Source organism: Falco biarmicus, chromosome 18 (assembly GCF_023638135.1).
Source record: "Falco biarmicus isolate bFalBia1 chromosome 18, bFalBia1.pri, whole genome shotgun sequence".
NCBI lineage: Eukaryota > Metazoa > Chordata > Aves > Falconiformes > Falconidae > Falco > Falco biarmicus.
Window position 1 is genome coordinate 3,568,001 of NC_079305.1, and position 15,959 is coordinate 3,583,959.

The following is a 15,959-nucleotide window of genomic DNA, read 5'->3' on the forward strand; positions in this document are numbered from 1 at the left end:
ATTTTCCAGCCAGAGCTGAAACAGTCACTCCACGCCAGAGATTTTATAATTGGAACATTTTAGTTAAGACTTGGGGGGGGGGGGGGGGTTGCCCCCTTAGAGCCCACCGCAGCCAAGCCCTGGGGACAGCTCAGTAAGCTCAGATGAACCTGAAGCTGCTCAGCCCTGCGCCGAAATTGCACCACCACCTTTTCCTTTTTCTTTAAGGGGAAAGCAAGATCTAAAGCAGCTTGATATCCTCTGGGGTAGTTTTTACTCTTCAAATTACGCAGCAAATATTGAAATCTCAGCAGATGAGCAGCTCCCCAGGGCTTTCACCCCATGCACTTTCTTCCAGGGGGGAGAAAGAAATTGCAATTTGGGCATTTGCTTTGCTGCTGAGCAAGCCGCAGGCAGCAGGTTTGCTTTGCAAATCTCAGAAGCCAACTTCTGGCCGAGAGGACAATGTTTTAAAATCCTTCAGCGGCTCCTAGAGGAGCAACAAGCCCACGGTACAGATGTCAGCTCCTGCCAGGCTGTGCAACCCCTCCCAGGGGTGTTTTTCTTCCTCCAGCGTGATGACAAAGGGCTTTATCCAGCTTGGCTGGCAAGGTGCTGCTGCCAGGTGCTGAGCCTGCCAAGTGTTCGGGGAACACTAGAAGGCACCACTCCCCCAGAGATCAGCCCGAGCCCGTGACACCCTCCCGCACAGCCCCCAGCTGAGGAAAGGCACAAGCATGGGCCTAAAAGGACAAAAATCAGAATATTTTATTTCCTTGAGCTCCAGTGATACAACTGTAGCAGCATTTCACAAACGAACTCCTGCGTTGTTAAATATACATTTAAGGAAACACATTAAACTCCAAGGCAGGCAAAATAAAATAAAAATTAAGAACTGCGGACAAAGTTATTCATCCTCCCCCTTTAAATAATATGTGCGTTCGTTGCAGACAAAGCAGCAGTACATGTTTCACATCCCAGGTTAAAATAAAACATCACACTCGCAGCAAAACTTCCCAATGCAAACCTAGCAGAGATGAGGAGGGCTTTGGTGAAGGGGCTTTCACCTGGGGATCCAGCGTTACGTACAGCAGGAAACATTTTAATTAAACATCCCAGAGACCTCTGCAATTATGAGAGCGGCCAGGCACACTCCCAGCTGCAGAATGGGAAGTCTGGTTTTATCCGATAGCCGGGGCGATCTGTCAAGAGCTCTATAAACCTGCAAGTGCTCCTCACCCGCTCGGGGCAGAGCAAGCTCCCGAGAAAACCTGGCTGATATTTGTGCTCAGCACTCAGGAGGCTCCGGGGCACGCTCTGGCTAGCAGCCCCAACGGGATGGGTGCCAGCTCCCCCCTCCAAGGAGGATGCTCAGCCGGCCAAAGCCGCGACCGCCCTCCCAGTCACTCCACAGGCTCCGTCCCTGGGCAAGTCCAGCCTTCATCTCCCAGCTACTCACAGGTTACTCCAGATGGGAGATGAAGCTCTCCCAGAATAGCCAGGGTGAAGTCAGAAACATTAAAGCTAAGCAGCCAGAGGAAGAGGATGATGCCCTGGGGACGTCTCGCTATGACTCCTAACTACTGAAGTCACACCGAAAGCCGTCGCCTTCCACGTTATGCTACAGTTTGCCTCTTTGAATATTAAAAGTGACCCAAAATTTTCCTCTAAGAGTTTTTATGCCCATCTCTGATGGAAATATTATGTGCAGTTCTGGTACCTGTTAGTGACTTCTCCAGTTGCTCAAGTCAATAGAAAAAAAAAAAGGTATCCAAGGCTAACAGATGGCTCCGAGACCTCCAGCCCTGGGGACTTTCTCCAGCTGCACCACTGAGACCTGCAGCCCCAAGCTTCCAATTTCCACACTTTTAAGACACAGGGTGCATTTGACACAGTGATTCATTCAGTTTAAGTGACAAAAAGGCATCAAGAAGCTCCATTTCACCATTACCAGTGGTACAAGGTTAATTTACACAAGGCACATGCAACACCACCCAGAGGTGCTCTTTGATTTACCTTCTCCAAATAACGGAGCAAAAGGATTAGCTCTGCTTAGTGTCATCCCATACAGGGCACCTGGCTGACAGGACCCCTCCAGTGACACATGCCAGCCCAAAATCTGGCTGAAGCCACATCTCCACAAGCTGCACCGTGCACAGCAGTAAGGCGATGGCATCAGCTCGAGGCATCAGCCGCTGCTGGCAGGGCAAGTTCCCAGGGAGGATGGAAACGTGCCACTTTGTGTCCTGTAACTTGTATTTACGCATCCAGGCTCCTAAAAATCCCTCAGGGGCCACTGAGAACCCAAGTCACAGGCTAAAGGATGGGGTTTTGGTTTGGAAGAGCCATTTCCAAGGAGCAGGGCACGGAGCAAGGCTGTCACCCTGCCCCAGCAGGCACAGCTTTGCTGGCCACCACAGAGCTCAGCATCCTACAGCAGCAAAGCCAAATTTTTAGGAGCCTCTCTAGGTTAGTTGGGGTTTTTTTTCCTCCCCTCTCTTGATGAGCAGCAGCTTATTGTCAAACACGGGCTGGGAGGTGGCTTTCCCTCTGCAGGTAAGCCTTGCCCAAGGCTGTCGCTGCCTGCTGCTGGTCTGGTGCTGCCAGGATGCGACCCTTGTGACTCTGAGTGACTCCCTGCACCCCACTTCGACCCCACCAGCTGGAGAGATGCGCACGGTGGTGGGATCAGGGCCTTCGTGAGAAACAAGTATGAATAAATTAAGGGAGGATGAAGGCTGTTCAGCGATCACACACCATAAAAATGTACCTTTAAAAAAAATTGTTTGCAAACCCCCCCACACACTATCCTTTACAATCTAATTTTTTTTTTTAAGAGTCTCCTTGTAAAAAATTGTTAGTTTCCCCCTCTCCTGCAAAGTAACCAGGTACTTTGGGGTGCCCCTCCTTGGTGCCCTGCAGCTCCCGTTCCTTCTCCCCTCCATCCCAGCAAGTCTCAAAGGGCCACCAAGTACCTTTGACACCCACATGAGAATCCTGGCCACCGTTCGGAGGCTAAATGCTGTATCATTAAAGCCAATCTGGCTATAAAAATAAATGCTTTTGTGTCCTCCTTACACAGGATGGAAGAATTTTGCCCTTTTTAAACAGCTTAGCATCTAGCTGTAATAGTATTTTAAAAAAACAATCCAAATGCCTACATAGAAAAATAAAGGATAAACATTATCCATCTATTTTATATTTATATAAAAAGTTCTGTGACAGGATATTTTGCTTCTTTGCCATAAAAAAAAAAACAACCAAAAAACCAAACAGCCTAGGCTATATAACCTAAGCTGCCTGGTGAGGAGTAAACTACATCTTCAAACTTATTCAGAGAAAAATATCAGTTAGCAGATTCACTTCTCCAAAATAAAGTTATTAAATATATATATTATTGTAAGTCTTTATAAACTATCTTATGGTTTAAGCGAGGAGGGGAACAGGTGGCCGAGGACCACTTTAACCCCTGGGGAGGGAGAAGTGGAGGTCAGCTGTGACTCCACCAGAAAGCTGGCTTGTTCCCTAGCGGAGACCCAGGGCTGGCAGGTGGGGACACGGGGGGTGGGACATGGGGGCTGGCGCTCACACTCAGGCAGTCCTTCACAAGGAGGTTCTTTTTTCCAGCTTGTGCTTGGTGAGAAAGTACTTGAAGAATTCATACACCGACCAGGCGATGGCCGTCGAAGGCATCTGGTAAATGACACGTGCCTGCACCCCCCTGAAATACCCCGAAACGCCCCCCAGCTGATAGACAGTCTTGAAGGCGTTCACCATGCCCGAGAGATGCCCGCTGATGTTCACAGAGCTCAAGGCCATGTTCTCCTGGGTGTTGAGCAAGGTCTTGCAGACATCCAGAGGAGTGGTGGCAGCGGCAGCCACCGCCCCCGCCACAGCACCGGAGACGATGTGGGAGCGAGGGTTATACTCCCGGCGCGGGTTGATCTGCTCCTGCATGAATTCGTAGGTGATGAAGTGAATGGCCTGGAAGGGGACGTTCATGGTGAGCTGGGTGGTGTAGCTGCGGTAGAAGGCACCGAACCCCTCCACCTTCTGCACTGTCCTCACGCACGCCAGGACGGACTTGTAGGGGGAGTTGAACATCTGCATCCGCTGCTTCACCACTGGTCCAGGCGGTGGTCGCAGGGGGCAAGGGCAGGGCAGGCAGCACCGGGGGGGACAGACACAGGGAAACACAGAATTAGCTGAGGCACATCTCTCCCAGTCATCACAACGCCCTGCTCCCAGTCCCAACCACCCAGCCCTGACCTCCCCTTCCAAACCCGCACGGCTGCGGCAGACGCCGGGCATTTCTGTAGCCACGAGCCCCTTATCCCCAGGCTGCGTCCATCCTCCGCTTCCCCCAGCCCCCCCAGTGCCCCCCAAAAACTCAACAAGCGAAGGAGGCGGGTCAGAGCTCAGCCCCACTTCAACAGCCCTCCACTTCCAGGGGCTAACGCGCTCCTCCAGCTTAATTAAGGAATCTTTAGCTCTAGCTAGAAAGGCATTAAGACAGACCAACAAGGACCCTCGGAGGTATCCCGTTGCGCTGAAACACTGACATTCCAAGAGGACAAGGGCAGAAAGGGGATTCAACAACCAGAGGTCACCTGGGAAGTAACAGACCCCACCTACAAGCCCAAGTCCTGAAGTGGAACAACTTGCACTGACTTTAAAAGTCCAATTTAATTCACTTAACCAGGATATGATTAAAAGGATTTGAAACACTGGAGACTTTTTTTTTCCTTCGGGAAAAACCTGACTTGGGGCCAGCTCAGAAGCACAACACATTAACACTGAAGAGCTGGCAGTCCAGCTAATTGTCTTCATTTTAGCTGCACTTCATCAGTCCTCTTCGTGCCAGTCTCTGCCTGCCCGGGAAGGCTACACAACAGTCCCACCGGCTGCTGCACTGGTCTAGCAACATGATTGAGCTCGGTTTTGTTTGGGTAGCCCCCAGCTTCAAAAAAGATGCAGCCGCTCCAGTAAATACACACTAGCAGAGTAGCAACAGCCTCGTGCTAAAGGCGACACCAGTTTTCCTGGAAAGTCACTATACACCACACGGATGCCGTGCAACCCCTTGGCAAGCAAGGGAAAACAACCAGGCAGAATTTAACCCTTTACAACGGCCTGAGCTCACCAAAAACTGGGCAGAGTCACTAAAGCAAAGGGCTTAAGCTGCTGAGATGCTGCAGGGTCCCCAGTGCCCCCCCAGGCTAAGGGGGTGCAGCGCTTCCCCCAACAGCACAGGGCATTACCTTCAGCGGGATTCATCACTGCGTCGTGGAGCAGCGTGGCCACGCTCCCTGCTATCCTGCAAGACACAAGAGCATCCTTCAAAAAAAAAAAATAAGAAAAGATTCAGAAGCCACCGAGCACCTGGGTACCACTGCGTGGGGAGCTGTGCGTCACAGCAAGTCCAAGGAAGCAGCCAGCAACACACCACTATTCCCAGTGTGGAAAAACCCACCCAGAGCAGCTTGGCAGAAGCCGGGATGTGCTCACAGCTGTTCCCTCCACCACCTCGCAAGCTTTTGCCTGTGCAAGACACCACCAGCTTCGCTCAGCCTGCACCGGGCTGAGAAACCAGCAGCGCTTAGGACTGGCTCAGCGCATCCATAATTAGGCATTTTCATCCGTTTACTCAGTCTAGTTTTAAAACACTAATTGCACGGATTCTGCAAACATCCAGCCAGCCATTAACGATCCTGCAGTTGGCTCTAGGACGGGCCTCTGGAGCCACACCTTCTCCTTTGATGTAGGTTTCCATCGCAAATTCTCTCTTGCCCAAATGGCTTTCGGTCATTTCTCATTAACACGGCGCTTCGGTTTCCCCGCTGGTACCAAAGCCTGTAGCTACTTGAAAGGCAAGCATAGGAAGCATATTACTAGCAAAAAGCAGCAAGCCAGGAAGATATTATATACCCTTAACTGAGTTGGTTGAGTCAAGTCAAGTGAGTGTCAAGCCAAGTGACTGCCACGGCAGATTCCTACTGTCACATCATGGCAAGGACCAGGCAGAAACATCTTCTGACCAAACCCTTTTGTAGCACCCCAGCTGCTCAGTGAGAGGGTTTCTGCTGTCACAGCCGCACTGCTGGACCGAAAAGCACAAGCCTTCCCTGTAGAAGCAAAATCTGTAGCAAAGCATGCAAGCACACAGGGAATGCAGCGCACTTCGCCGTGCTGGAGCTCCAAGGGAGACAACTGGAACAACCTGTATTTAAATCTCGAGAGGTTTAGATGATACCTGCGGCTGCAGCTGAACAATTCTCACCCAGTGTATTGATAACCTGGGCTGGAATAATTTGAGATTGAAGAGCAGTGCAGAAATCTAGGTTGGATTAAGACTGGGGGGTGTGCAACAGAGCCATCAGAGGCTTCAGGTCAGGAGGGGTTTCTCTGCTGCTGACTGCAAGAGGGACCTACCAAGCAATCAGTAGCCCTAAGACAGGTTTTGGAGGAGCACGGTGGCTAGTGTCAAGCTCTCGGCTGGAAGGCAGGTGCCACACTTGCCTCCCCCCACTGCTCCAGGAGTGCCGGGACCTGCGAGCCCCGGGGTACGGTCACATCCTGCATCCTCCTGTACAGGCATCTACGGTGCCTACAGCAGGTTCTTCCAGGAGCAGAGCACGGTGAACGATGGCAGGCTAAGCAATGAAGCAAGGGACATGCTGTTAACTGCAAGTGGGTGGGTTGTTTTTTTTTTTGTGTGTGCAAAAAGCAAAATATACCATTGGCCAAGTGGCTGTTCCCTCCATGCTGGATAGTATCACTCAGAGACTTTTTCATTTTCTCATAGCAGGCAAAGTACATGGCGTGGGCAGGGCCAGCCCCCAGCACGGTGACATTAATCCCACGTAAAGGCCTCCAGAAACCCTCTGTAAGGACAATCTTCTTCAGAGCTTCATACACGCTCCTGTACTGGGCTTTGGGGTCCGGCTGCAAGCTCTGCATCCTCGTCTGCAACAAAGCACACCAAGGGAGAGACCTCAGTTACCCGTCTTCCACCCAACAAGCACACGAAGAGCTACAAGTCTTCCAAGATCATTAGTGGAGTCAGTAATTCAGTCCCCGGTCGCACCCATGCCACAGCACTGCTCATCCACGCATCCCTGCCTGACCAGCAAGGTTAAATCCATTGCAACACCAAAACGTTACAAGGCTGCTCAGACAAGCGCTCGGCGGAGGGAAGCGTAACCTCTGCTCTGGTTTATGCGCGGAAAGTACAGGGAATTAAGCGAGCGCAGTTGTTCAAAAGACGGGGTGAAGAAATACAGTTAGGTCTTTTAATTGCTCCTTGCTTACAACACCGCCGGCGCTCTGCCCCAGCTTGTTCCTCCTGCAGCTGCTCAGCTGCTCGTGACACCCGGCGCGCACGGCCAGCCCCATGGGGGAACAGGTTTCCTAGAAGGGCAAGCTGAGAAAATGGGGCAACCCACAACAACCCCCCACCCCGACCCGTCGGAGAGGCAAAGGCCACCCCGTCCTCCTGCAGCCACCCAGAGGGTGGCCTGCCTCAGCCAGGTGGTTTCATCCGCACCTTCGTTCCAGCCCTCGATGGGCTTTTCTTCCCCAGGTTGCTGAAGCCAGCTAAGCTCCTGGCACCCAAAGCACCTTATTAAACTCCCTGCCATCACTTAATTATGCACCGTGGGAAAAATTAGTACTTTTAGCTCGTTTCAGGCTTCGGCAGGCTGATGCTGTGGCACAGCAGCAACGCTGCAAGCCCTTGCAACGCTGCCAGCCTGCCATGGGTGTTTGCAAGGCAGAGACCCCAGCCACCTCCCACCAGCAAGGGGAGAGACACCGGCAGGGCTTAAACTTCTGCAGGCACCCCAGCAGGAGCAAGCACAACAGAGCATCAAGATGCAAAGGGATGCTCCTGCCACGCAGCCCGCACGTCCTGCTGCTCTGCAACATGCCTGATACACCCCACCACACCAAAACCGGTCTGAAGGGATGCAGCCTTTGGTTGTAGCACGCCTCGAAATGTAAACAGAAGGCTCCTGGGAATGGACACAGCCACAGGAATCGGCATTTAGCAACCTGCACCAGGCTCCATCCATCCAATTAACGCTCTTTCAAGGAGAAGCTGGAGAACTGCAATTAAGGGGCCATTGGGATTTGATGGGAAGGATGCCTTCCACCCAGCGGCTGGGACACCCCACTGTCACATCAGTTTCCCCCAAAGGATTCAGCAGCACAAGCGGCTCGGTCCTCAGCAGAGGTTCAACGGCCCTGGAAAATGCAAGAGCTGGTGTCGCCACCTCCACGCTTCCTCATCGGGACACGTCCCTTCAAGCTTATCAACTGACTGCAGTAATTAACCAGGAGGCAACACTACAGCTACGCTTCCAGGCAAGGTGAAGCCAATAAAAACGCTTCAGGTTTGGACCTTTGATTCTCCAAACCGCTCTAGTTTGTGGAAGCTGAAGAGCACTTACACACTTGGAGAACCAAGGAAGAAACCAGAGCTGAATTCCAGGACTCCGGCCCAACGTACCAAAACCAAGCTACGAAAGCAGCAAAGCAATACACGAGGCTGAGCCAAACAAATTGGCGCATCTGTAGTAAATATTCTAAAAAAAAAAAAAATCGCACAGGAATTATATTTGCAAAGCGACTTAGTCAAGCAGCTAGCTGAATTTCAAACTTTTAAGCACTGGCCGGTGTTCATGACAAGGCATCACCCTACAACAGGGTTTTTGGTGGCCTCAAGCAAAGCTCCTGCTTCAGAGCACTGCATTGTAACCTACACACAGCACCAGAGATCGCCCCAAAAGCCCAGGAAAAAATCCTCCTGCAAGGGCAGCAACAGCACTGAATGACCTTGGAATTTAAAAACAGGTTTTAAACCTGGCTCTCTGCCGTCATCGAGTGGGTGTAAGGGTCCTGCAACCCCACCAAGGGTCTCTGCACCTTCCCGTCCTGCAGATGCTCATCAGGAAGGGCTGGATTTCACGATGCCCTGGAGAAACTCCCGGCAGCCGCTCCACCGTCAGCGTGACTCAGCATGACCCACTGCCGCCGAGCTGGTCGCATCCAGCTGGGGTTTTGGTCGGTTGTTTTTCTTTTTTTGCTCTGCTAGTTTTAACTTGAAGGCATTGCTTCAGCCTCCGGGGCTGACCCTTGGAGATCCCGATCTCACCCCGCTCTATCACCGGGATGCCTTCGAAGCAGATGGTATAATTTAAGCAGGCAGCAGCAGCATCTCATCAGAAAGGTAATCAGGGATAAGTGCTCCTGTAAAGCAATAAACTGCCAGCCTGGCATGTGCAGGAGCGAAGCGGGTGGTGCTGTGCTACTGGAAGCTAACCCCGAGTATCCCCGTCCCGACCGAGCTGCTCTCACATCAGAACGGATAACTATCCATTTTTATTTTTCTGCTGACCACCTGAGCCACTCCAGAGGGCTCCAAACGCTCAGACCATACCCCTGAGCGGGCGGTAAGCGTGTGCTGCACCCACCTAGCCCACGCACTGCGCTTTGCATCGCCGGCAGGTCCACAAGCTCAGACCTTTCATTAAAACCATGGAGACAAACAGCCCCAGGAGCGACCCACACCGAGATCTCCCGGGCGGCCACTGCAATGCAAGGGGGACAGAGCCGAAAACAGGTTCAGCTCCCTCTCATCCCAGCTATGCTTAGCGCGGCGTGAATGATGATGATTTGCTATGCGCTATGCAGTCCTCACCCCCCCCCTCCTCCCTCCCATCCCTTGCCACCTACCTGAAGCCAGCCAACTCCTCCAGAAGCCTCCCCCCCTCCGCTGTTAACCAGCCAAGAAATACTTCTCCACCTACTAAGATTAATCCTCATTGCATAAGGCAAGAACGCACTGAAACCATCCTGGTAGCCCTGGTTCCAGCTTGAGCATCAGAAACTCCACCAGAAGTCACAGCCTCAGGTCCACCAGGTTACCAGCACTGATTTTATGGGTGCTCTCAGGGGGACAGCACCCAGCCTTCCCACGGCTGGGAGCAGAGGACTCATCCAGGCTCATTTTCTAGCTGGAATTTATTAACAAGAGCCAGGTCTCTAGCCCTGCGTAGTCTCGCAAAGGGTCACCGATTTGACATGCCACTGTACAAACAAGTTCAGATGTAATTTGCCTTTGTGTTGTGTTTTTTTGGGTTGGTTTTTTTTTTTGCCCCCCCCGAACACAGCATGCTTTCTCAAAGTTCAGCTTGCACGTTCATGTGCCAGCCAGCCCGCTCTCCCTGAAGCTAACAAAAGGCATGGAGAACACAATATGCTTTTACCAGGAAATAAGCAGCATTTCTGCAGCAACCCAGGCCGATCCTGCTGGCCAGAGAAGGCTTTGCTATTGCACAACCCATGCCATGCTCAAGATTTGAACTTTTTTTTTTTTTAGGCTAGGCTGGTTTTTTCAGTTAGAGCAGCTCCCCGGACAAGCAACGCCCTCGGTGTGGTACCCACCACAGGAGGGGAGCACAGGGTCAGTGGAACAGGTTAGCCATGACTTTCCAGCACCCTGACACTATCAGCCAAAACACGAGGAGCTGCTCCTCCCGGACCTCTGCGGAGATGGGTGGATGCAGAACCTCCCAGCACCAAACCCAAGCCAAAGCAAGCGTCCCTAACCCCAAAGCCTAAACCACCCACAGCAAAACAGCTCACCTGCCCTGCCACCCGAGCACTTGGGCGCTTTCAACACCGTTGTTACAAGCAGAGATGCTCCAAAGTGTCCTTGCACCAAGCAGGTCACCCAGGGTTGAGTGTCCCAGCTGGAGCCACTGGAGCACTCACTCCATCCCTCCCAACAAGCCCATCGCGCTCATCCTCCTTCCCCTTCCACTCCCCCTGGAGCACCACAGATGTAGGCTAGATGTTTCTCCTGCCAGTATGGCAGATCTCCAGTATGGGACCTCCCGTCCCATTGGAATCCACACACACCCACGGTAAAACCAACTCACACCAGCTCCTGAGCAGCTCAGGTTTTCATGGAGAAGGGATGCAACGTGGTCAGGGCTGGAGCGAGGACTTTGTCACCAGTGCCACCGCCACCCACTGCAAAGCAGGGAGGCTCGAGCCCAGCACCTCTCCAGCTTCCCACCACATTAGCTCCCAGGTGAGGCCAACTGCTCCTCATGTCCCCGAGGTGGCCGCTTTACCTGCCATGGGCTGCCAGCTCCAGCAGCCTTGCGGAAAAAAAAAACCCCAAATGGCTTTAAAAGAGGCGGCTCCAGGGGACCCCTCCAGATCCCCAGAAGCCCTTGACGTGCCCATCTCTAAAATTAATGTGGAGACACGTCAGGCTTGCCAGGACCGCTGCGTTTGCAGCATCTACCAAACAAAACAAGCCTAAGCACCCCGAGAGCCACCAGCACCTACGGCTCAAGCCGGTGTCAAGACACGGATAAGACAGAGCCCACCGCGTAGTTAGGGCTGAAGCTACAAGCGGCTCCTTACCATCAGGAGGAACACAGTGGGAAAGCCAAGACACAAGCCTCCAGCTGGAGGGAAATACAACCTGTAGTACATTTCTAAAGGAACAGCAAAAACACAGGTACAACCAGCAATGCCTTAAGGTCCAGCACAGCTGTCGCAGCCAGGCGTTGCGGCACGTGCATCGCGGATTTACACCCTCCCTCGTCACCGCCCAGCGTGTGTTGCGCCGCGGGCACCTACAGCACCCCGGGGTATCCTCTGGGCGCTACTACACCGCGGTGCACCCGGGCGCTAGCTTAGCCGCTTGCCTTGACGCCACCATCGCAGCCTGCCTCTCCCCGACCTCGCCAAGCTCAGGAATTGTGCAAGTGTCTGAAGCAAACAATTTCCCAAATTAAAACACTTTCACTTTCTCTTTCAGAGGAAATAACTCGCCGGAACCAAAACATTTCCTCTACAGCACGACTGACCGAGCCGGGTGCCCGAAACAAAACGCCTCTTGCTGCAGCAACCCCAGCTGCCTACACCTCCTGCATGCTCCATGCAGCCGTGACTGGTCCCAGTAAGCCCCCAGTACCCAGCAAGTCAGGCAAAGGAAGGAGCTGTGCTGCTTTTCTGTGCGAGGAGACCCCGGCAAAGTGGAAGACAGAGGCTCTCACAAGTTTAATTAACCTCTGGTTACTCCCAGGACAAAAAGCTGCCTTTTTGGGGTCAGCAGGTGGGCAGAAGGGGCACAGCTCAGCGGCAAGTGGCCAGCGCAGGAGCAGGACCCAGAGCCCGCAGCTGAGGATTCTGCTCTGCCCCAGCAGACGATGTGACCCCGGCTGCGCTCCGCTGGGGTTTCCCTGAAGCCAGCCAACAGCTGGAGTATTTTATCTGCTTCCGAGCCCTTCGAGCAGTTTGCTGAGCAGGATTAGTCCCAGCATAAGGCATGGCTCTGGCAATCTCCCCGCACAGGCGCTGCCAGCCCTGAAGCAACCAGGGAATCCATCCAGTGTCCAGTGAAACCAGTACTTTCACCTTCCTACAAAGCACCTCCCGCTCCGGGAAACCAGGCACAACTTTCGTTTTCTCCCTCCCCTCTTTCCCGGCGGAGGAAATGCCCTCTTCAACACCAACCATAAAGTCCGGAGTGACGACACGCTGCTCTGGCCGTGACTTGGCAGAAAACACCGGGCTTGTTTGTGAAAGAAGCTGGTGCGGCAGCACCCGGGGTGGCCACGGACCCGGCACCCCATGGGGACCCCCGCTGCCCAGACCTACGAGCCAGACCCGGAGGGGAAATGGGGAAAAAAAAAAAAAAAAGCAGGGAATATTCCCTCGGAGCACATATCGCAGCAAGACCTCCAGCGCCTCAAAGCGAAGGCATTTCCTCTCCTCTTCCTACTCTGCCAGGGAACCCTGCGTTGAGAAGAGGAGAAATTAGAGCATCTGCTGGCAGCCCTTCCCGACGGGATCACGGAGGATCTGTCAGCACCAGCAACACAGCACTGAGGGGGGGGGTGGGGTGGCTTTTCCAAAACTTTTTTTTTCAGGCCACCAAAGCAGCGTGCTGGCAGGGCAAGAGGGAGAAATACCCTTCACGATGCATCCTACCACCGTGGAGCCTTCCCTCCTGCGTTCTCCAGGGCACAGCTCGTTAGTCTCCAGCATTATTAGTCTCGTCCGCATTAAAACCCAACCACCAGCAGCCCACCCGCAGCCCCTTTAGAAGCCCCGACCCCCATAAAGCCACCACGGCCACGGGGCCACACGTAAGGTCAAGTTGGTGCCACTCATGGCCGCGCTGGTGGGTGGATGGAGACCACCCCATCCCACCAGCTTTTCCCTCCCGGGCTGGGATTCTGACAGCTTGGGGGGGGGGGGGGGGGGGGAGGGCGGGTCCTGCTCAGCCCCATGCTGGGGGATGACGCTGCCAGTGTCCCCCCCAGCACGAGGATTTGCTTGCCGCAGCGGGAGGCGGCGAGGCCGGTCACACCTTTGCACCAAGGGTTGCGCAAAGCTCCCCAGGGCCACCAGGATGGGGCCTGTGGGTGCCCAGCTCGGGCTGCCATTGCAGACCCTGGGGGGTGACACCGCGGGGGCACCCACCCCGCAGCACCCTGCTCCTCGCCCACCCCCTGCAGCTCCTGCACGCTCCACAACAGCCAGGTACAGCTCTGCCGGCTCCGAGCAGCGCTGCCCACCCCGGGAGCCCTGGGCACCCCGACACCCCCCGCACACCCGCCCCCCCCTTATGCACTCCCAACACCCCTCGCACGCTCCCCCCACTTGCACCCCGACACCCCCTGCACACTCGCCCCCCTTGCACCCCGACACGCCTTGCACAGCCCCCCCCACTTGCACACTCGCCCCCCCTTGCACCCCCACACGCCGCCACCCTCCCCCGCACTAGCACCCCGACACCCCTTGCACACTCCCCCCTTGCACCACCGCGCACCCTCCCGCTTGCACCAGCACCCCCCGGTACCCGGTGCACGCACACGCACCCCCGGTGCCCCCTGCACGCCTCCCCCCGAGACCCGCAGCCAGCGGGGTGACACCCCCCCGCCCCGACCCACCTTAACCGAGTCCACCGGGTACATGACCGTGTGCTCCATGATGCCCGCCACCGCCCCGGCCACCATGTGGGTGCCGAGCGAGGCGCCGCTGGGCAGGCTCTCGTACTCCTCCACGGGCGGCGCGGGGGGGGCGGCGGCGGCGGGGCCGGGCCCCGGGGCCGCGCTGCCCCCCACTCCGCAACTCAGCTCCATCCGCCCGGCGGCGGCGGAGGGGGGGCACGGGGGATGGGGGGTGGGGGAAGGTGGCACCGGGGGTGGGGACACGGGGGGTTCCGGGGGTGGGGGGGGGCGGCACGGGGCTCGCGCGCCGCCCCGGCCCCGTTTTAAAGCCGCGCCCGCGCCCGCCCCGCCCCGCCCCGCGCCCGCCAATAGCGAGCTGCTGCGCGGGGCCCCCCCGGCATGACGTCACAGCCGGCGGGTAGCGGGAGGCGGGAGGGGAAGAGCGATTGGCAGCGCCGCGGACGAATGGGCGAGCAGGGACGGCGGGGGGGGGAGTTGCGATTGGTTGTTTGGGGAAGGGGTGGGCGCCCCTGCAGGGCGCGCGGAGGGGGGGCGGCGCGCGGCGGCGTGCGGGGAGGGGGGGGCGAGGGTGGGCACGGGGGCGCGGGCGCGGGCACCCACAGGCACCCACGGGCACACAGCCCCCGAGAGCTGTTGCACACGCACACCCCCTGTGCACGCAGACACCCCCACGCACACCCCGCACACCCGCAGACAGCCCTACGCACAGCCCCCAGGTGGTGTTGCACACACACGCACGCACACACACCTTGCGCACACACACACACACCTTGCACACACACACACAGAGCCTCCGGGTGTTGTTGTACACACACCCCCACCCCCACGCACACCCACAGACACACACGCAGCCCCCAGGTGATGTTGCGCACACCGGCACACGCGCAGACACCCACACACTGAGCCTCCCGGTGTTGTTGCACACACACACACCCTGCACACCCACAGGCACCCACAGCCACAGCCCCTGGGCATTGTTACACACACTGCACACACACACACAGCCCCTGCACACCCACAGACGCAGCCCCCAGGTGTTGTTGCACACACACCCTGCACACCCACAAACACACCCTGCACACCCACAGACCCCCACACACACAGCCCCCAGGTGGTGTTGCACACACAGGCACACACACACACCATGCACACACACACACGCACACCCACAGACACACACGCAGCCCCCGGGTGGTGTTGCACACACATACACACACACACAGGCACCCACAGACACCCACACACAGCCCCCAGGTGGTGTTGCATGCACCCACACACTCTTATCCCCTGCACTCTCCCACAGACACAACCACACACCCCCTGCCCCCCCCCCCCCCCAGACACACACACCCTGCACCCACACACCCTGCGCCCCCCCAGTCACCCCTGGGCACCCACACTCCCCAGCCCACAGAAGATGCCACAGCCCCCCCCAGCCCCAATTGCCTCAGAGAGGGGGAGGGGAGTTCTGCCCACCACAGGGGTTATTTTGGTAGGGTCTGGGGGTTCTCTGGGTGCTCCAGCTCTCACCAACCCCCCCCGCCAGGGCCGGCGCAGCGGGGCAAGGCACCACGTCAACCCACCTCCCTGGGTCTGAGCATCGGCATGGGGAGAAAAACCTCATGGAAGGGCTTGGGAGAGCTTGCTGCCCTTCCCGAAAGGTTCTTACCAGGAACCCTGGCCCATCCTCAGGAGGAACAAGCCCCCCACACACCCCCACAACCCCAACCCTCCCCATCCCCTCTGTTCCACCATGCAACCAGCCCAAACCAATTCAACCGGGCGCTCAGAGAGATAGAGCCAAAGTGTTTGTGGCCCAGGGCAGTGGGAAGAGACTTTATTTCATTCTGCCCTGACGGATGATTTGGAATTCGACCTTGCTGGGAAGGTGGCGTGTCCTGGAACCAAGGTTAACCGTTTGCATGGAGCGCCGTGATAATGCACAGCGATAATGCACAGCCATTTATTGCTGCTTGAGCC

General features: G+C 55.9%; 2 protein-coding genes across 5 annotated transcripts in view; one reads left to right on the top strand and one right to left on the bottom strand.

Moving 5' to 3' along the window:
* ENTPD4 (ectonucleoside triphosphate diphosphohydrolase 4) overlaps positions 1-15,959 on the top strand; it is a 241,090-nt gene that overhangs the window by 207,870 nt on the left and 17,261 nt on the right. The window lies entirely within an intron of this gene.
* SLC25A37 (solute carrier family 25 member 37) lies at positions 724-14,173 on the bottom strand. Of its 4 annotated transcripts, XM_056363017.1 has the most exons (5): positions 13,959-14,095; positions 12,517-12,798; positions 6,716-6,945; positions 5,241-5,296; positions 724-4,103 (listed from the first exon to the last, which is right to left on the bottom strand). In XM_056363017.1, exons 2-5 carry the CDS (start codon positions 12,517-12,519, stop codon positions 3,583-3,585), a joined length of 810 nt encoding a protein of 269 aa, XP_056218992.1. In that variant the 5' UTR covers positions 12,520-12,798; positions 13,959-14,095; the 3' UTR covers positions 724-3,582. The 4 variants fall into 4 exon arrangements, with proteins under 4 accessions (XP_056218992.1, XP_056218989.1, XP_056218990.1 ...); XM_056363014.1 differs by lacking the exon at positions 12,517-12,798 and having other exon boundaries at positions 13,959-14,173; XM_056363015.1 differs by lacking the exons at positions 12,517-12,798; positions 13,959-14,095 and adding an exon at positions 8,842-9,634.

Coding starts and splice junctions, on each gene's coding strand:
- SLC25A37 (XM_056363014.1), bottom strand. CDS start 14,150: ATGGAGCTGAGTTGCGGAGTGGGGGGCAGCGCGGCCCCGGGGCCCGGC. Junction 6,946..13,958: donor ACCCGGTGGACTCGGTTAAG/GTGGGTCGGGGC, acceptor GCTTTGTTGCAG/ACGAGGATGCAGAGCTTGCA. Junction 5,297..6,715: donor AACAGCCACTTGGCCAATGG/TATATTTTGCTT, acceptor TGTGTCTTGCAG/GATAGCAGGGAGCGTGGCCA.